The 22,002-nt window shown below is 37.7% G+C and overlaps 1 protein-coding gene across 1 annotated transcript in view; it reads right to left on the bottom strand.

Moving 5' to 3' along the window:
• Positions 1–22,002, bottom strand: part of PIK3C2G (phosphatidylinositol-4-phosphate 3-kinase catalytic subunit type 2 gamma) — a 266,488-nt gene that overhangs the window by 68,926 nt on the left and 175,560 nt on the right. Inside the window, exons 23-26 of the mRNA XM_031444030.2 lie at positions 18,330–18,466; positions 16,285–16,454; positions 6,529–6,685; positions 505–614 (exon numbers count right to left, since the gene is read on the bottom strand). Coding sequence (XP_031299890.2) covers positions 505–614; positions 6,529–6,685; positions 16,285–16,454; positions 18,330–18,466 — 574 coding nt within the window. The remainder of the gene's footprint in view (positions 1–504; positions 615–6,528; positions 6,686–16,284; positions 16,455–18,329; positions 18,467–22,002) is intronic.

Here is a 22,002-nt window from a genome sequence, read left to right as displayed (position 1 = left end):
CCTTTTGACAAAGATTCTGAGTCTAACTGATATTCACTGTGCCCAGACTCTTACTGTGATGTATACTAGTGTTTTCCCAGACTTGCTTAATAAAAAAGGATTAAAAATAGAAGACAGTCACCAAATATTCCAATATTTGTATTGCCTTAGAGATGAAAGTAGTGAGACCGTATCTCATCATAAATCTCTTCTTCCGAATTGTTTTTCTGGACATAGTTCAAGTAGAACGGCCAATTTCTTTCTGTCAGCTCTTGCTCTTTTCAATGACCTCTTATTGAGCAATGTGTTAGATGAAGATGCTGGTTAGCAAACAATAGCTTGCTACAGAAACACCGACTACAGCCTTCTGCCAGACATCTGTATCGCTCCTTTTCTACCCCTCGGGAAAAAGACACAAGATTGTTCTAGAAATGACAGCTTCATACCAATGACTGTTCACCCTGAAATCATCTCAAATGGGAAACATGTGTCTGTACACACGCATACGTTCGCAGCTGATCTTACCTGGTAAAATGACTTGTCGCTTCCAGGTCTGTGTCTTGTGGACGAAGATTATTATATACATATTTCAAGTCTTGGATTCCACTTAGCTCAGGCAATCCTGCATGTAGCATCTTATCAAAACAAATACACAAACAAAACAAAAATAAAAACAAAAAAAGTCTCAGAATAAATGTAAATCAAATCTCCATCTTGTCTTCTTGTAGAAGAGGCATATTCAGCATGGGACAATGTAAATAATATGAGCTTCAGTGTCAGAAATTCTGGACCTACCATTTAATATCTAAATGATCTTGAAAAAGTCTCTTAACCTTTTGAACCTCCATTTTCTCATTTTTAAAGTGGGTATAAAAATACCCAACATGTTCCAGGAGAATCAAATGCCAATGATGAAGAAAGAGCTCCATACACATAAATTATAACACAAAGTTATATCACAATACCTATTTTCAAGAAGAAAAACTTAATTCCCCCAAACCTATAAGTGAAGTGTCCAGGTCAAATGGTGTGTAAGGACAGAGTATAAAACTTATCCTCCTGGAGAGGAGGGTACAACTCAGTGGTAGACTGCATGCTTAGTACGTATGAAGTCCTGGGTTCAATCCCCAGTACCTCCTCTGAAAAAAAGAAATTAAATAAATAAATAAACCTAATTACCTCCCTCCTGTCCAAAAACAAAATAAAACCTAAAAAACTGATCCTTCTGCTTCTTAATCTTTTGCCACATTCTTTTGCTTTTCAGTGTTCTTTCATGACTCTTTGACTCGTACTACAAGAACACAATTTCCCCTAGTTAAGCAGTGATTAAATTTGTTAAAGATTATTAAGGCAATGAAATAATTAAAGATTAAACTGTACAAATGTCCAGGTATTTTTCTTCTAACCTTTGGAAAAGTACTTCATTTATATTATAGTGTAGATTGAAGGGATAATATCCTCCTGAGTTACTGGCAAACATCTTAGAAAAAAGATAGATCTTTCTGAGATAAATTTGAACTTTGAGAAAATAGGAAGAGTGTCATAAGTACCTCATGACTAAGATGATAAATTATTTCCTGCTCTGGAATAGAGGCACATTTTCAGGAGTGGGAAGTTAAGAACAATGCTGTTGATCCTAAAAATAGAGGGTAAACTGAGAATATGGCCATGGAGGATGGGTGAAGTTGTGATTGACTTGATGAAGTTCAAGTGAGAAAAAAAAAGGACTTGAAGCTGTTTTCCTTTCCTACTGTTCCCACCCAGGCTGAGGGAACAGCATATATAGATGGACAGAGGAGAGCAAGATAGCTTCCATTTGTTTGCAGACTAGATCCAAGATAGCTTTCTGGAACATTGAGTGTCCTGTGGGTGAATGACAGGAGATGGGGCTGAAAAGGCAGGTAGCGTAGGATATTTTAGCAACATGGAAGAGTTTGTACTTTCTCCTAAATGCAAGGGAAAGCTCTTTTAGTGTTTAAAATGAGAATTAAAAGAATGAATTGCGTTTTGGAAAGATCATCATAGTTACACGTGAAAAACAGATTAAAGTGGTGCCAAATAAGAGGCTGGATAAGGAGACTGCTTAGGAATGGAGGTAAGTTATTCGATTTTAGATATATGTATATTTTTCTTTCAGCCAGGATTCCGTTCCCCTCCCTCCTTGTCTATTGGAATTCTTTTTGAAAGCTCATCTCAAATGCTTCTTCCTCCTTGAAACACCACAGATCCTCTTGATAAGACTTCATTACTTCCTTCCTTTGTACAACCATCCTAGTTGGGTTCCACCTCTCTCACTGCACTTCCTGCTGCCTAGCCTTAACTATGTTTTGTTCATGTGTATGTTTGTCATGTTAGATTTTAAGTTCTTTGAGAACAGAAACTAGGTTTTTACTCAGTGTTGAATTGTCTATATTGCCTAGCATGGTGCTTTGTAAACAGAACTTAATGAAAGTCTGTGAAATAATGAATACATGAATGAATGAATGAATGAATGAATGAATGAATGAATGAAAAAAATACCTGATCCGATTAGTCACTGAAAATCTACAGATAGCAAGTTCAACCCTAACTACAAAATCAGCCATCGGGAGATACATTGCCAACAGCAACTAAAGTGTACATGAAGGTTTTTCTTCAGTTCTATACTTGGGGTGCTACAGACATGGTGTACTTGCTCTGGCTGTTTTCTCCTTTATCACACGATGCTCATTTGCTAAGACCAAGCTTCTTTGCTAGATCAGAATTGATTTCTAAGTTTCTCTGGATATTCTGAGTTTCTACTTGTTCACCTGGGATAGTGCCAACCACATCTTTGGGAAGCAGACCCTATGCTTATCCCTTCCTACACACAGACACACACACACACACACACACTACACACCAGTTGCCAAGTGCAGATGGCTTCAAATCCAAATGCTCTCTCCTTAGTGTGGCTGGTTAAAGGTAACACGTGCTAACTTTGCCCTTGCTGTTGTGCTTCGTTCCTTAGAGAGGGGGCTTTGAGTGTTGAGACTCTGCACATCAGAGTGAGGACTGCCTCATACCTGGGTCCACCTCGCCTTGTCTGTTCACTGACCCACAGAGATGTGGTTCAAGTGCCTCCTAGCTTAGATGACCTGGGTAATAACTTTCATTGGGGCAATAAGAAAGCAAAAAATTGGCTAGTCTGGGTAATAAACAGGTTCTTTTTGAAAGGACAGGAACATTTAACATTTTCTCTTACGTCTGTTTTTTTCCTACTAATAGTTATGCTCAGGGAAGCAGACACTCTTTGCTATCACGTAGAGAAGTCAGAAGGATTTCTGCTGGGAAATATCTGATATAATAATGAGTGTGATAAACATTTTAGACTGGGTGAATGGTTCCTGTGTTCTCTGGGAGCCTTCCATAATAGCTAGTATTGATTTTTTAATAAGAGAAAAGCTGATGAAATACAGGCTTTTATGTTAGTGAATTCAGCCAGCAACACTCTTGGGTCTCTACAGATGTTTTGCTTTTAAGCACGATGGGAATTTCATGGATTATTTTTTCCCAGCTTTTCCCAGGAGTAAATAAAAAGGATTGCCAATATCTGGAAATATGCTCGTCTTCACCAAGGACAAGCAATTAACTCAATAGTCGATTCACCAGACGCCTGTGGCTCGTAATCCTGGGCCCTGTCCACTCATGGCAGAATTTATGACCCATGTCAAGTATTTCTCAAGTTGTAACTGGGCCATGGCACAGGAGATTAAGTTCTTTCTAAAGAAGTTAACATAAGAGTCAGTTTGAGAGAGAATTGAGGGAAATATAGATTATCCACACAGGTAGAAAATAGTCTTTTGTAAATTTAAATTTGGTTTTTCTTTTATAAGAGGCTCTATCAAAGAAAGTATGATCCTGAAACCTTTGCTGATTTGATAATCTACAGAATCCCGTAAGGAAGAAGTCTGAAGGGAAGAGTCAAGAGGTGAATAACCAGAAACAGATAATAACACGCTGCTGTCTTACATATATTTATTCATTGATCTAATGGGTCCACATTGCTTCTGATCTTTTTCAATCTCTGTAAAAGTCTAAATCTAAGATTATATGATTAATCTGAATTATTACCCTTTGCTGACAAATTTTCTTCCTTAGCCTAAAAGTCACATTTGAACAATAAAAATACAGGGAAATTTTTTGCACATACTATATACGAGAAACCTTCAACATCCAACTTTAATATTATTTTATGAGAAATTATTTCAATACTTGATTAAAATATCATGTATCTGCTTATTTTAAACGAAACAATATTATATAAACCCTTTAATGATTATTTATATTACGACTCGTATGTTAGAAGCTTTCTTTTTAGGTAGGTAGAAACATTTATTAAACGAGAGAAAAAAGCCCACCCATGTGTTTCAGAATCATTTTTTTTCAAAAAGCTGTCATTTCACATTATTTTAATATGCTTACTTGTCATTCAGCGTAATTTTACTGTGACCTGAGAAACAGCATAAAACTACATTTGTACTGTTCTGCTTTGGGTTTATTTTTGAAATGTCTGTGACTGGTTAAGGTAGCTGTTACAATGTGATACTCCTAGTATGCAGTTATTTATAGCATTTCAGGCATTTAGAAGTTATGGATACCTCATTTACTCGTGTACATGAATTTAATCTTCCTTACTGAATTGAAAACTTTAAGACCGACTGGGTCTCATATGTTAATGTATCCTCCACAGTGTCTGGCATTTAGTGAATACGCGAGAGCTCGTGGATTCATGAGTTAGACCCCGCTAGATCCCAAAAGGATATTAGAGTTGATACTACCTGGATATTTATTATGAAATGGAGTCAAGGACATGGACTCACTCCTTGCAGAGTTTCCTTTGTGGTACGAATACAAATTATGAACTATATACCATCTCATAAATGCAATATGACCTAATAGAATTGGGAGATAGAATAAAATTCTACCACTATGAGTCACTGGTTATTACGGGAAAGCCAACTCGAAGATTTTGGAGATGGGCAGAACCTTATATATCCAGTTTACACATGAAGTAACCAAAGTGTCTTTCTATATGAAGGACTACATGTTTATAATATTTTTAGAAATTCATATTTTTCAAGACAGAGAGGAGAGAAGCAAGGTGCATGTGTTGTTTAAAAATTAAAACAAGGATCAAAATCAAGTCTTCATTGCAACAAGGTCAACATTTATTTAGCACTACCCAATAGAACTTTTCTACGATGATGGGAGTGTTCTATATCTGTGCTGTCCAATATGGTACCACTAGCCAGACCTGGCTATCGAGTGCTTGAAATGTGGCTAGTGAGGCTAAGAAGCTCAATTTTAAACGTTACTCAATACTAGTAAATTTAAATTTAAATCATCAAGTGATTAGGGGATACTGTATGGACAGTGCTTTTACAGATTACAAGGATCTAGTATAATAAATTAATTGAATCCTGCTGTGTGATAGGTACTGTGCTAAGTGCTTTATATTAATTATCTAATAGGGTTATTACAACATGTAAATCAATCAATACGCATAAAGAACCTAGAATAATGCTCATGCGAATGTTCATTATTAGGTCATTTATTTATCAGCCTTACAAGGTAGATGCTATTACCTTCACTTAATAGATGAGGAAACAGAGTCCTGCTGGAGTTTAGTAACACAACCTGAGGAATGTAGACAGTAAAACACCAAGCTAGATCTCAAATCCAGCAAGGCCCTGCCACCAAGCCTGTGCCCTTAACAGCATCTAGCAGAACTGTCATCTGAAGGCTCTGAACCAATTATTTTTGATGATTATACTGACTCCAAACAAAATGCTGATTTACAAGAGATATACTTCTCTCCTACAGTTTGCTGCAATTACAAGCGTGTATGTACTTGCCCAAAGAAATCACCACCTTCTTCTCCGTGAAGATATTTCCATCAGATCCCTGTCCTCTCACCCTGACTATCTGGTCTCTCTGTTGCCCACTGGAATGAAACATTAAACATTCCCCTGTTGGTCAACAGAGAGCACACAGGACCATGACTCAGCAGACTCAATGTACTAAACGTACTACTTTGGAGTTGAGTTGCTAGCAAGTCACCTTACGTTTTTGACCCCCAGTTTCTTAATCTGGAAAATAAGCAAGGGATCAAAGGCAGAGATTGGGAGGGGAACCAGGAAAAGTCCTTGCCTGCTCTACATCATTGGGTTGCCATAATGTGTAAATGAGGTAGTATTTCAAAAATATTTCTGAAAAATCCTAAAGCACAATGCAACTGATACAATATTCTAAATTACTGTCCTTGATCTTTAATCAAAAGATACTGAGATAACCCCTGAATACATCAATATTATTGTGAAAAGAAAGGTCTGAGACAATAACTGTGAACTGACGTTATGAATTATTAAGAAATGTGTTCATAAGCTGTACAATGGTACTTTTAGTTTGTTCATTCTATTCTGTTTTGAATAGCTCTTTTGGGAACTCCAAGCCATTAGCAAAGATAGACTACTGAAAGAGAGACATACATGAAGCTTATTATTTCTGTTATTTCCCCAGGGGACTTACCATTTCTAGCAGGTTCAAGAGCAGTTGGCTGTGCCTTCTGACAATATTATAAGCTCGACAGCAGAGCTCCACAAAATCTTGGAAATGCTGTGGGTTTTTCCCACCCTCTGTAATAAAGTACTCCATCTCTGAAGTAAAAATAAAAGGTGCTCGGTCCCTATAAACCAAAACAATGGCAATTATATGCAGGAGGAGAAATGGTTTGTAGGGTTAAATTAGGCAGTTACAACTCCTTATTTCTATTCGACAGTTTTTGCTATTTTCTCTCTACTTTAATGGGTGAACCAAGTTCGTTGCAGGACAGCTGGAAAAATTTGCTAATTGTAGCCTTTAAATAAGTACTTGAGCTCCAACAGAGAAGGAAGGACAAGTGATTTTACAAAGTTGCCTGTATTGTCTCAAATAGTTAATTCCAGGTTGTATTTGATGTGACTATTACCCATTAAAAACTAATGGAAGGACCAATTAATAATGAAGGCGATTTTACAGAAAATATATTTACTGCTAAATTTTGAAATGATAGAATAGATAATGTATTCAATGTGATAATTTTTTTTTTACTTTATTATTATTTTTTTCCTTAGACGGTATGTTGATCTTTTAGGAAAAACATTTCAGGTAAAAGCTAAGATATAGTGGGCCAACATTAGCCCCAGGACTCACCCTCTTGGGCTCCCCTGGGCCCCACAGCCAGCCTCAGCTAGGACCCGGCCCCGCCCACCAGTGGGCTGGCAGCTGCTGCGTGAGGCAGGGCCTGATGGCCAGCCAGGGAGGGGTCTTGTCATCTACTGCCTGTGACTTTGGACAAGTTATAACAACTAAGACTTCTTGCTGTCATAGTTCTTGATTTGTAAATTAGAGAAAGTAATAGTCGCTACCTTGAAAGATTAATTAAGATTAATTAAGCTTGCACATCAAGTATTGATAAAGCTTTAAAGGGTACTTTTGACTATTTCCTTTAGAATCTAACCCTGAATACTGAATGATGCAGCGCCACACTAAGGAGCACTTGCTTTCTGTCACTCCTGGTGATATTCCACAGCAACTGGAGAAGAGCTATGCATTTCAGTACTGGTAATGGAGTCAGGGGATGTGGAGAGTGGAACGGAAGGATAGAGAACTCCAGCAAGGGCTCGTGAAAGTAGAATCTACCTGTTGTGCCCTGTGAATATACATATTTCTTCCTTTTATAGTATAGTTCATCTAGTATTTATTTGAGCAACTGATAAAGCCAGTAAATGGACACGTACAAAGGGACGTGTATAAACACAGGCTTGAAAGGCTCAAGTGTTTGAATACGTATTTGTATCCTGAACTGAAATGTGGGACTCAGTGATGAGGCACATTTTATTTTTATTATTGAAAGTATTAATACTAATTTCATGAATTAAAACGGTTTTTGTCCCCAAGAAACATCACAGTCACGTTAAAATATACTGTTTTAAATATTTCTAAAAGCCGCAGACTCCCATCATAGTGAATGGTGATATTAGCATACAAAGAAATGACTACAGAGTACACCGGGGAATGGAAGCCTACAGTTTTCCTGGTATCACAAACGACCTACATTTCAGAGAGCACATTTTGCTGTCCAACAAAAAGAACACAAGTCTCTCGTCTAATATCCATGAGTTAATTGAAAAGGCAGATTTGGAATCTCCAATGGATAGGATAGAACCTTGTATAATTAGACAACACAGGAAACCTCAAATGTGCAATATAATAAGAACATAAGGGTGCAGGTACTATTGCAAAAAGAACATTTAACGTCCTGTGAGATCTCCAAGCTCTCAGCAAGTATTAACTAAGGAGACCCTTACCAGTAATCTCTTAAGTGTAGAACATATTTTTTCCCCAATCTAGCCTCTTTTGCAAACACACTGTGGGTCTTAAGTTAACTCCTGGAGGTCCCTGATCTTTAATAGCCTAATAACTTTAAATTCTGACTCTGGAGTTACTCCCAGGCTCAGGGACATCGTTTCTCTTATTTGAAAGGGTATTTAAAACAGCTACCTCTTCAAAATTATCAGCCCTACTTTCCTAAGTCTGGTATTTTGGCTGAGAGCTCATAGTAGGTCAGGATTTTATGAGAATGGGAAGAGATTGGTCAGCTCCTCCAAATTCCCATGTTTTTTCCCCTTGAGCTTGAGGTTCAAGGGAAAGTGTACAGTTATGCTTTGCATGGAATTCCAGTGTATGTGTGGAACAGAAATTAGTCTGGATATAAGGAAAAGATGATCAATGCTATAATGCCTCGGTGACAATGAATGGCAGTACTGCATTTTAGGACTAGGTTCCAAAATCAGGTCGAAGCTGAAAATCAAGAATCGCCTAAGTCACCTCTGAAAACATTTAAAATACTCTTAACGTTACCATATGCATGATCAAAATTTAGGTATCAAGCTTGAATGGACCTTTTATCTCTTACTAACTTTAACACCAGAGTGCTTCTCCCAGCACAGAGTCAGGTACCGTTTCTTCGTCTGGGCACCAGATGAAGTGCTAATACTAGTTCATACTTAGGAGACACACTAATGTCTTTCTTTAAAAACCAGATTCAGGCTCAGGACTATGAGATGCATATATTGACAGGCACATTGTACGCTGGACCAGCTGAGGAGTCAGCACTCAAGTCTTCCATCTTACGCATGTTTTGTTCTCAGTGGGGCACGGGGTGCAGAAAGGCAGAATCCTTACCCTGTTTAAATTGTCCTCCCTCTCTCTCTCCTTCCCACCTTCCCTTTCTCGTTTCCTTCCTTTTATTCCCTCTCTGTCACAAATTTTTCTTCCTTTCTCAAGCACCCTTCATTCTTTTCATCTGAAAATCTACAAGTCTCTCTTTGAAGAAAAGTCACCATTCGTCGGTTGGTTTTTTCATTGGAGAAACTTTCTTTATTTAACTTGTAATGGGAAGGAGGTAGATATAAAGGTTACTCAAAAGAAACTAGGTGATAAACATAGCGGAATGACAAGGTGAAATAGAAGAGGGAGAAACAACAGTGAGAAGTTGGGAATGATAAAACAAACTTCATTTCTTGAAATTGTCTTGGAACCGTGTGAGAGCACTTTGAAAACCCAAAGCACTATTCAAATGCTAGGTGTCATTTGCCTGGGACTGGCTTTGTGACTGGGGGAGGCCTTTGTAAAACCTACAATGTACCAAATGTTTATTCAATGACTTCATTGTGGTAGAGTACACATAAAATAAAATCTACCATCTCAACCATTGTTAACTGTACGGTTCACTGGTATTAAATATATTCACAATGCTGTGCAACCATCATTACCATTCACCTCCACAATTCATCTCTTAAAACTGAAACCCTATATCCATTAAATGACAACTCCCCATTCCCCCTGCCTCCCCTGGCTCCTGGCCACCACCACTCTACTTTCTGTAGCTATGATCTGAAATACTCTTAGAACCTCATATAAGTGGAATCCTATAGTCATTTGTCTTTTTGTGACTGGCTTATCACTAGCACAATGTCCTCAGGATTCATCCATGTGGTAGCATGTGTCAGAATTTCCTTTCTTTTAAGGATAAATAATATTCTATTGTATGTAGACTCCATATTCTGCTTATCTACCCATCTCCTGATGGGCATTTGTGTTGCTTCCACATTTTAGTTACTGTGAATAATGCTGTTATAAACATGGTTGTACCAATATCTCTTTGACACCCTGCTTTCAATTCTTTTGGGTATAGACCCAGAAGTGGATCCTATGGTAATTCCATTTTTATTTTTTTGAGGAACAACCATTACGGTTTTCCATAGTAGCTGTACTATTTTACATCCCCACTGACATTGCATAGAGGTTCCAATTACTTCACATCCTTGTCAAAACTTACTTTCTGTTTTTTTGATAGTAGCCATCCTAAATGGGTGTGAGGGAGAATGTATCAAATTTTGAGTTTCACCTCCTGGACTCCCACATGTAAAGTGGCTGTCAGGTGAAAATCCCTTGGTAAATTTCTGTTTAGAAGAACAGAATATGGCAAGTTCTTAGTAACTTTATCTGCAGGAAGGCTGTAGTTTGTCAGGTCAAGAGACATAAATTTCATGGCTTTTTTTGTAGTGATCCTTCAATTAACCAAAACGGAGTCTTCTGCTAAGTGTCAAGCACTAGCTAGGTGCTTAAGATACAAAGATGTCCTTATGGTACTCACAGTTAGAGAGGTATGGGAAAATGTGTTTTTTTCCTAGTAAATTCAGATGCAACTGAGTCTGAGTTAAATGTTTCTTGATAAACAATCTTGTGAATAACAGACTGGTGAAATTCACCTAGTTTCAAAGAATACTAAGATAGTAATTAAAGCATGTGGCAGATCATTAATACCTATACAGCATTTGGATTATTATGAATATTGTATTAAATGACTGGACGAAGACAAAAATTAATCTTTTAATCTGCTAAGGGAGTTTTTTTTTCCCCCAAAGATGGTTAAATTGAGGATGTTTAGAATATAAATAATACTCAAATTAGAACTTAAACATTAAACATTTTAAAATTAGTGGTAATTAACTATTGAGGATAATGTCAAAATGATTATAGATATGGGGAATTTTTATGACTGATACTGAGATGAAAATTCTGAGATTAATTATATTAGATAATTGCTGATCTATTGGGATAAAACTTGAAAACTAGGTATAAGCTATTTTGTAAAGACAGATAAAATATTTTGACCACCTAGGTATAAATATTTTAATAGGAAAAGAGATTTTGAATTTTATTTTGTTGAGTTCTGAAATGATTTTTCATTTGTTTCAAATGGATTTATATCTTATAGTGTGGTAGTAAATATTTAATAACCAGCTCATTCCTCTTAGGAGAAAAAGGCTCTGATTTGTGACATTTGCCAATTTTCATGATGTACATTCTCCCACTATGACTGATTTCAGGCTACCAGTGTTATACCATTGAATGTAGAATTAAGAGGAAATACACACAATAGGCTCTTGCAAGCCAGTGTAAGCCAGATCCAGCACACCTCCGCTTACGTCTGAAATTATATCAGGAGTCAAGAATGACTTGGTGAAATAACCTTACAGTCTAATTAAACCTGACCAATAGTGCAATCTAGTCCATCATTCAACAAGCCTCAAGGTCAGAGAGCTTAAAGAACTAATTGTTCAAATTATGAATTTCAAATCACATACTTGAAAAAGTACCAAAATAAGATATTAAGATAATTTTAGACAAAAGGAAATGATAGTTACCTAAAGATGCATTCTCATTTCTTGTCACTTCCTTTGGAATACTTCCATTATAATTAACTGCAATAAACACTTATAGAGCCCTCATTCAGTGCTAGGAACTCTTCTAAGCACTTTACATACATCAATTAATTTAATCTTCAAAGCAATCTGTTTTATAATTGATTAAACTGAGGCACAGAGAAGCCACAGAGAAGCCATTTGTTTGAGGTCACATCATTAGTAAATGATTTGTAAGGGGTTAAAAAAAAAGTCTGTCTCCAGGGTATTCGACCTTAACCTCTGCTCATATGGCTTCTAAAATTATCTAGAAAGAAGGCTGCAAGAAAGACTTCATCCAAGTCTAGTATTACTGAAGAGAAAGGCCATGTAGACTGGAAATAAAGTCTGAAAAAATAAGACAGTGAGCTAGGAGAACAAAAACATCGCCAATAAAGGCCTTCCTTAATTTCTCCTCTGTAAGAGAAAGTTACTGTCAAGAAATTATTGAATTTAAATTTAGAGTTTATTACAATAATATCTTTTATGTAATGAAAAAATTATATAGAAATCATTGTTACAGGGGAATTTTGAGTGAAAAATTGGGGATGCGCAATTTGTTAACCACTTTCATGTGAATATTTGTGAGAGAAAATAAAGAAATGAAGATAATAATTAAGCAATACTTCAAAAGGAAAACCAACTGATTTCAGAAAGTTGGTGAAGGTTCTCATTGTTTCCACTGCAGGGATTAGCCAGCTTTTCCCCCAGAATCGGTAAGTAATGCTGGGGTTGAACTGTCCTGTGATTTAATCTGCTGCTGTAAATCCCCTTGGTCTAATCTCATAATTAAAACCAGTAAGAAAGAATTGCTTATTTATGTACAGGACGTGAAGTCCTTCAAATTCATAACTGAGTTGTAATTTTTTTTCTTTCTTCAAAGTTAGAAAGTCTACAGGAGTCTCAGATTTGGTCTAAGCATGAAGATGGGCTTTATAGATAATTTCTGGAAAACTGAATTCAGAGGAACGGTTCAGGGACACCTGAGCAAGAACTCCAAATGAGAGTGTTGCTGGGATGACTGAGCGTACGTCAAGAATCAGGAGAGCTCAATGTTTGTAAACATTTCTTAAACAGAATCACACAGATGGTTAGTGTGAGATGTTCTGGAATGATGATGTAAGTATGAGTGTAAAAGGGCGATGGCCCAGCAAGAAATCCCGTTATTTCTCAACATCCTACTTGTAAGGCGAATGTCACTTCATTGCTGCTTCCTCTTGAGGAAACCAAGGGAAAAATCTCTCCCCAGATGTACTGCATTTGCTTCTGCTTTGTTGGCCTGCTAATGCCCATTATTAAGTTCTGTATCCCTGGCTAAGGGGTAAATCAGCCACTTAGAGAGGGGTTTCACGTATGTATGGATTTCTTTTTGTTGACCCACAACCCATCCACAACTGGAAACTGTACTCTCTATGCGAAATTGAGCAATGATTTAGGCAATTGTATTATGAAGTAAAATCAGTTAATGTATGTTAATAACACTTTATAAACCATAAAAAGTCACACAAATACTTTCCTTCTCCGTGTTTTTATGGAGTAGACAATAGGAGAAACACATGTGTCAGGGACACATATGCTCTTTACTCCCAGTGGTCGTAGCATTTTATCTTAAATAGCATGATCCTAGCTTAGTTGTGGTTATTACTGGAGCATTATATGGCCTTGTAGGCTACGGGAGGTTAGGATAGTCAGAGGGCATGAGTGACAAACCAGGTCTTGTACATCAGGGTCTGCAGAAGAAGTGAGGTGGACCGAGGCTTTTCTCTGGAGATCAGTTCTATAATGTAATAAATGTAGCACGCATAAGAATTCTCATTTATCCTAGGGGGGATCTTGATTTATAAAAGGCCTTTTGTCTACTTAGCAACCAAGAAGAGCAACCATTGGACCTAGAAAGGAAGAAATCAGCTGTCTATTGAAACAATACTCAAATGAACTCCAGAAACAACTGAAAGAGACTTGGAAGAAAATTATTAGGTGCTGCCTACAATTCAAAACATATAGTGAGTAATAGTGAGTGGGTCATAATGCTGCAACTGGCCTTCTTAGCTGGTGCTCAGTCATCAATAATCTCAAGCGAAGACGGTGCCAACTTCATTTTCTTTCATCTAATTAATAATTATTGAATGATTGAGGACTTACTGTGAATAGTTTATTGGCTAGCTAATTCAGCAAATATCAAAACATAGTGTAAGGGTGACTCTGTGCTGGGCACAGATTTATGACTTTGCAGCAGTTGCATAAAAAAATATTGAAATCATCACAGTACACAAGCAGCAGGAACTGTTGCAACATCTACAAACAAACTGGTTTCCACCTTTTCTATGGACCCTGGTGCGTATCTCTATTACAGCACCTAACATATTGTTTAGTAACTTGTCCTTTACTTTCTATGTTTCTCCAACTGAAACTTTTTCTGTAGAACTGGAAAATCTTTGTGCATCTTTTACCCATCCCCATGGTCAACACAGATGCTGGTCAAATAAATGAGTAAGGGTTAACCCAAGTTCTCAGTGGAAAATACAGCAAAATAAAGAAGTTAAAATTTTAATCTAATCTTTACATTTTAAGGAAAGGGTGGATTCTAGGGAAAAAAATGTTACAAGTAAATTATGTAACATGCTTATGTTTGTTAATTAATACTTGTCCTTCATAAACTAGGTATCTCTCCTCTATGGTGTTCTAATGGTCTATACATTTATCTCTGCCTTCCACATTTTAGAATAATTTTTTACGTTTCTGTCTTCTTAGTATTCTAAAGAAAGAGTAAGCCCTGCTGAGGTGGTAAATGTGTATTATTCATCTTTGTATCACCATGGTTTATCATAGTCCTCGGCACAAGGACCATCCTCAATAGATGATTATGGAATGAATCACTATGCGGTGAATCTTCCTGAGCTTACTCATTGAAGAAGGAAACATACTGAAAACAATAAAAAGTAAAACAATTCCATTTGTATGCCTCTACAAAATAGGAGATATCAATTTATAAGAATTAAACCATATTACATAGTTTATATTGGCGATTTAATCCGAGATTACGCCCATCTGGTGAAGTTCTTGTTCTGCTTTGAGACATCGTGATTTCTTCTATTGAGGAGATTGTTTTTCAGCTAAAAGTGACTGATTAGTCTTTGGAATGGTCTGAGCCCATTTCCACCTTAATGTGGAGTATCTTTTTAAAGAAAGGGGCTTTTAGTCTTAGACTTCTGGTTTCCTTGCCCCCAGATCAAATAAAATAAAATAAAAATCTGTTCACATCCGCCAGTCTTTTCCATTTCAGTAAATGATACAATTGTTGACTAAGAACAGAAATCCAGGAGTCGTCCAGGACTGTTTTTCTTTCTTCTTCTACCCACTGGGCCCCTTCTCCCAGCCCATTAATTACTGCCAATGTCCAATCAATTAACAGGTCCAGTGGCTCAGATTCCAAGATATATTCTGAATTTGTCAGTTTTCACCACTGCTTTATGATTAAGGTCTTGCTTTAACTATTGCAATAGCTTCTTAACTCATCTCTCACTACTTTACAGGACAGCAGGAGAGAACTTTGAAATCCACTGAAATCTGTCAGTGCTTTGCCTCTGAATGTAAAATAAAAGCCAACCTCTACATCATGTCTTCAGTGCCCTACTTGATCCGGCCTCCACCGGCCTCTTCACCTTGACCTCCTACTGCCTGCCCCTCTTTACCCCACCTCGAGGCCCCAGGCCTTCAGCTTGTCACTGGAACATGCCATGCTTATTCCATGCTCATGGCTGTTATTTTTTGCTGTCCTCTCTTCCTGTAGTATGTGCCTTGTGCATCTCCACAAGGTGACTGCTCACCACACAGCTATCTCTGATTTCTTCAGGAGGCCTCTTTAAAATAGCATCCCTGCCCCAGTTACTTTCAACTCCATTTCTCTGCTTTAGTTTCTTAGGAAGAAATTAAACTCCTCATTTCCTCATGTTATCTTGTTTAATGTCCATCATCCCTACTGAAGAGATCAGGGTTTGCATCTGCTTTGTTCACTGTTGTATCCCCAGAGTCTTCAATGGTAGGTACTTACTAAATATGTCCGGAATGATTCGAGCCTGACTCAGTGCAGGAAGTGTGCTCATTTTATGATAGGTAGACCAGGGTGGTGATTGCTTTGAGCAATATACCAGATGCACTGAGACCATGAGCTCATACCTCATTTTCCATTCAAGGCTTATAAGAAAATGAAAATATTACATTTCAGACAATTCAGACTGCAACAGGATTAGTATCCTGTGGAAAGAAGGCCAATTTAGTCCACTAATAAGTTGAGGAAACCTAATTTGTTCCATTAACAATCTACTGAAAATAATCTTTCCTTCAATATTATTGGATATATAATGGTGCTTATGTTACCTTGGGGGATTTGAGAGATGGGGAGCAAGTCATCTGCTGGGTTTCCGTGCCATTACATGTTATAGATCACTCCAGAAGATGGCTTAATTATCGTAATAAACGTCATTTGAGCACTGACCTTTTTATCCCTCCGAATGTTTGTGCGTGACCTAAGAATTTCCCGAAGTCAATATGAAACACGTGGCCTGACTTTGTCAGCATGATATTGTCATTGTGTCGGTCACACACTCCCAGGATGAACGTTACCACACACCAGCCAGCACAGGAATAGAAAAAGTTCCTCAAGGCCTAATCGGTTGAAAAATAGTAGCACAAAAATAACATACAAACAAAATGAGCAAACACAGGCGTAATGGTAAAAGTAGGACAAACAGCAAAATTATATAATCAAGAACCACTTCTATATCTCAGTTGAGAGGATGTGATTAAATGGTTGCTTCCTGATATGCTGCAGAAGCACATGGAGTGATCTGTTCTTTAGCCAAACGAATGTTTTCATTGAAATTGGGGAAAATATCTTTCATTCAGTTAAAGCTAATTTTCATAGTTTACTAGAGAGGATTCCTGGTGTGATTTGTTAATGTCTCAAATGTACAATATAGGATGATTTTTTTTTCAAGGTAAAAGAAGAAGGAACAATATGGCCCAATATTGCCTATTCCCACAGAAATTTAAAATATCGATTTTTGAATATTTGAAATTTTAACACAGAAAAAATTATATTGAGATATCTATAACACTTTATGTTTATCTTTACAAATAGGTCATCCAATTGGTGTCCAAGAGGGTTTTGGTACAGCACGTATCAGGGAAGGCCTATACGGGTGAAAGAAGGTTCCACTATGTTAGTTGTGACTTATGTTTCTTTAAAGAACAGAGGTTACGTGCCAAAATTACTCTTTTTTATTAAAAAAAAAAGTCTCCTGGATATATATCATTTTCATCAGTGATACAACAATGAGTGCAACCATGGTGTAACCATGAGTGATTGGCTGAGCCACAGTTACGAGCCTTTTCGACTGGTGAGGCTGACTGGTGGGCGTGGAAGTTCATTTAACAGGACCACATGCCAGGACTCCTTAGCTCCAGGTATCCCAAGTGCCTGAGCCAGCACTTTGTCTGTTTAGATTTTCTCCACTCATAAAGTGAAGATAATAAAATATGACCTTCATGTGGTGGTTGTGAACATCAAATGTATGTGTAAACACCTCGAACAGTAAAACCCCAGGGGTTTGTGCACAACTCAAGTTACAATTTGAGTAATGGCTAAAAAAAATAGATTTCAAGATAATCTCATCTAACTCTTTGTTATTTGGCCTCCAAAACCTGTATTTCGCTCTACTCCAATCCCACAGAAACCTGGAATAGACGAACTGTTGGGTTTCTCTTTCATGGTCCATGCCAGCTAGGGTGACTGATCCTCCCAGTCTGCCCAGGACAGAAGAGTTTCCAAGAATGAAGGATTTTTAGTGTTCAGGACAGTTCTGAGCAAATCTAACGCTGGCCCATACTGCATTTTGTGTGCCTTAGCACAAAGGTGTCCCTGCCTCTGGGTGGACCCAGAAATACCAGTTCATGCCTTGGCAAGTGGGACGAGGCCTGGCTCTTGCCAACTCACCCCCATATCTGGGAGCCCTGGTAGAGGGAAGAATCTATACGACTAACTGTACACTGTAAGCTGGATGCCAGGGTAAAGTGGGAAGAAATGTTTGCAGTTAAATGAAATAGTACATTTTATAAAGTGCTGAGATATGGAAAAATACAAACTCTATTATGCATTCCTCAAATATTGAAAGAGTAAGGCATGATAAAATAGAACTTGGCAGAAGAAATATATTGCAAAGGAAGGAGGGAGATTTACAGGAATTATAGATTGAGTACAAATAGGGGCATCATCGCAGGTAAGATTGCTGTAAGGGAGGCAGCTGTGCAAAGAGAATCTTTACTGACAGCCCAGAACTGCACCTAGAGGGAAAACCAAACAGTGACATTTTTGTCCAGTTAATATACCATTTATACTGTGTCATCATTAATGGCTGATGACTGAGTGAATTAGAACTCAAGATGTATTTAACTTACTTTTTTACAAATCAGAGTATCTAATGAGCCAGAGTATATCCTTACTTAAGTACATTATTTAAAATTAGCTCCAGAAGGACAAACCTTTTCATAAGCCGCCTTTGAAGGGTTGTGCTGACTGAACCATTTTTTGATTGTATTTTCTTTCAGCGGTCCTATCAGTCCAGAATGGCGATGGATTTTCGCTAGGGTTACAGCATCAGGCACCATCTGCACCAATCCTGCTTGATTAAAAAAAAAAGAGAGAGAGATTATGGAAATCATTCTTTCTTAACAGGATGAGGGGTAGTTAGGAAATGCATCTTGATCTAGGTAGCAATAACAGTTGCCAACACTACTTGGATTACCCTCTTCATTTCCAAATCTTTTCTGGAAGAGTCTTACTTAGACGGTATTCCTTCTAATTTATTCTAAATCCTGGGGAGCGATGAGGCTCCTTGTTACATTGGGATCAGACGTATGAGAAGCAGCTGTAATTTACTTCCTAGAACTACAGTAGAGAGCCAATCTAGATGGTCTCCCAGCGACCCCACTGAATCAAGAGTAGTGAATTAAGTAACATACAGCTTGTGCATTCATTCACAGTTTAAGGGAGGACATTCAAACTTGTATAACAAGCATATTTATGATGTAAGTGAATCAAATACAATCTCCATGACAGATATTTTAAATATATTATAAAAATCAATGTGCAGGTTAATAAAAGCTTCACTGCTCAATGTTTCATTTCTAGGAGTGAAGCGAGTAACTCTGCAATAAACATGGGAAAAGCCACCTGCTCTTTCCTTCTCAGTCAACATTAAAGGGAAACGATGATAATAATTCTTTTAAAGGGAGCATATATTGACTGAACTTCAAAAGGACCTTTGCCCCACTAGCCATGCATCCAATAAAGCTTGTCTTCATAGTGTTCCTAAGGTTATTGGAATATAAACATTTTCAAATCTTTGGATGTTTATTCTGTACAGAGCAGCTATTTATTTATTTTTTAGGGTCAGGGGATCATGTATATTATACAGATTGTGTCTTGCACGAGGGTGCCTGCTATAAGTGCATCTGAACTGGTTTATGCTGCAGAACAGCAATTTAAGCCCATATTTAAAACTCTCCCAGGACTAGTGTCTACAAAAGAAACTGAAGTGTACAGGCTCCGTACATAAAGTCATTGAAAGAAACTAAAGTCTAGAATCTCTGATTTCCACAACCTTGACAACTGCAAGGGCTGTGAACACAAATGCCCGAAGGGACCAGGGACACAAATGTAACTAAATGAAAAGAGAGGTGGTTGAGTTTTAAAAATGGACTGTTTCATGATCTACCTTAGAAATATTAAAATAAAACAACAAATAAGCAGATCACAGTAATAGTAAGCAGAACACATTTCTGTGCTGGATTTGGCCAGTGGCAGCTGGCTGCAGCCTTAATATCTCTCTCTCTTTTTTTTTTGCAGCCTTAATATCTTAATAAACAATAGCTCAGTTATGACCATTAGGAATCTACTTTGCTGAATCAGAAACTTAAACATAGGGAGTGGTAACTGAATGCTGCAAAAATAATCTATTAAAATACTTTTGTTAAAAACAGTAAGAAAGAAAGAAACTTAACACCCCAGAGACAAATCCTGGGTATATCTTTAATATCATAACACCTCTCCCTCCGCCCCGACAGTACTCAGCTCTTGTGCAGGTTTTCTCATGCTTATAAAGTGAGAAAACAAATGTAAAGCATTACATTTAATAGTAATACAATTACTCTGGAAAGATTAATATAGTTTTTCTTACTAATCCTGAAAATTTCTCTTATTTTTTTCAGTTCCCCCATTTAACACTTCCTAACAGAACATCACCTTCTACCTGGTTCCGGAGTGCTTCATTGCCACCTCATATCTGACCATGACCAAAATGAGGACTGAGATTATTGTACCCCTTAGACATGGTGCTGGAGTAACGTCAGTTACTTCTCAGACCACATTTGTCTTCAGGGAGTTCATCATTGCTAAATTCCAAGCCATTTATCATCAGTCTTTCATTGCTGACCAGCCAGAAAACTTTGCACCTAATTTATAACAATCATGGTGGCTAAATTCTGCCCATTAATTAAAACCATAAATTACACTTCGTACATTTTAAGCTAGTATGTGTCATACACCTGTTAAAAACTTCTAGCATAATTCTGTGCACACTGACTAATCTATGGGCTCCATTCTTTCTGTTCTCTAATGCAGCATTTCTCAAATTTTCTGCCCATATGTATCAACTGGGGATCTTGTTAACATGTAGGTTCTTATTCAGTAGGGTGAGGGTGGGGCCTGAGATTCCGCATTTCTAACAAGCTCCCAGGTGATGTCATTGCTGCCGGTCCCTGGGTCACACTGTAAGTAGCAGGGTTCTTAGGGACAAAACTTTCCCAGATGGTACCACACAAGGCAGTGTTTCTCAAAAGGGGGTGCACGATACACACCAGAGCAGCTTTTTGGAATCACTGAGACATGAACCCCCCACTCTACACCCCCACCCCACCCCTGCCCAGTGGAGACCCTGATTTAGTACCCTCATTGGGTCCTAGTTACATCCGCTCCTCCAATTTTCCTATGTAATTTTTATGCCCACCAAATTTAGAGCAAATTTGGAGTGATGAAATAAATCCTAAAAAATTTTTATCTGCCCTGATCGTGTCTCCCAAAGTTCTTATAATATCATATACAAAGTAGTCATGAAGATTATAATAAACAATAATGTTGATAAATGGAGATCCCTTCTCAAGGGCACAAACTCCATTTAAGTCATTTTAGTATTCCCTAGCTTACTCTGTGACATTTCTCGAGAATACTAGATATTCAATAAGCCTTGGAATACGATTAAAAATGGAACGTAATCACCTAAAAAAGACATTTGCTTTAATGACCTCCATTTTTCTTGAAGAAGCATTTGGCCAGTGTAATGCCCTCTGAAATCTTACAACTATGGAAGACTTTTGGTAGACAGTGGGGAAGAGTAACTTATTTGTCTTATGACATCCATAACTTTGGGCAAGTCTACAGTCACTTATGTTGAATCATTTTATTAACTTTAAAAGCTTTAGGCTTTGTTACATTCTATGACTATAAACAGAGAAATGAGGAACTAGAATTGAAGAATTCAACTGAGGTTAGTGTAGTATTCAATTTCTGAAGAGAAAGTAATCTGCGTGACATCAAAAAGCTCATCTAGCTTTATTCTTCCTCCTTCAACATATGAGGATACGAAAGAATTAGGTCATCTATGTGAGAAATGGTTGTGTAAAACTCAAGGAACAGTGATCTCAGAGTAGCAATAACAAAAGACGTAGGAACTAGAGCTTCAGGACTTCAGGGGTGGGACACCTGGCCTGGAAACAAGGGTCATATCATCAGAAATAAATGGGTAGTACGACCTGCAACAGCAACCCTGAGGTCTCCAGTTGCCAGCTAAGCTAACTAGAAGGCGCTTCCACACTTGGCTTCTAAACGCTCGAGTCACAGCTGGCCGGGGTAATGAGCCTAGTGATGGGACCTCAGGAACGGGGGGACCAAGCAGTAATAATTTTGTTTTTTTGAGGTGATGGGTTTAAATTGTGGCACTGCCTGAGTTTAAAAAAAAAAAAAAGGGACAACATAGTTTTAGGCCCCTTTTCCAGTTCTGTGACTTTTTTATTCCTTTGTTTATGCAGATGTATTTGCTATAATCCATGCCAACTAATGTAACGAAATTCTTAGGGGCAATGGCCACACGTAAAAAAT

This window comes from Camelus dromedarius, chromosome 25 (assembly GCF_036321535.1).
Source record: "Camelus dromedarius isolate mCamDro1 chromosome 25, mCamDro1.pat, whole genome shotgun sequence".
Classification (NCBI taxonomy): Eukaryota; Metazoa; Chordata; class Mammalia; order Artiodactyla; family Camelidae; genus Camelus; species Camelus dromedarius.
The sequence above is the reverse complement of the archived record's forward strand: the minus strand, read 5'-3'. Positions and strand labels throughout refer to the sequence as shown.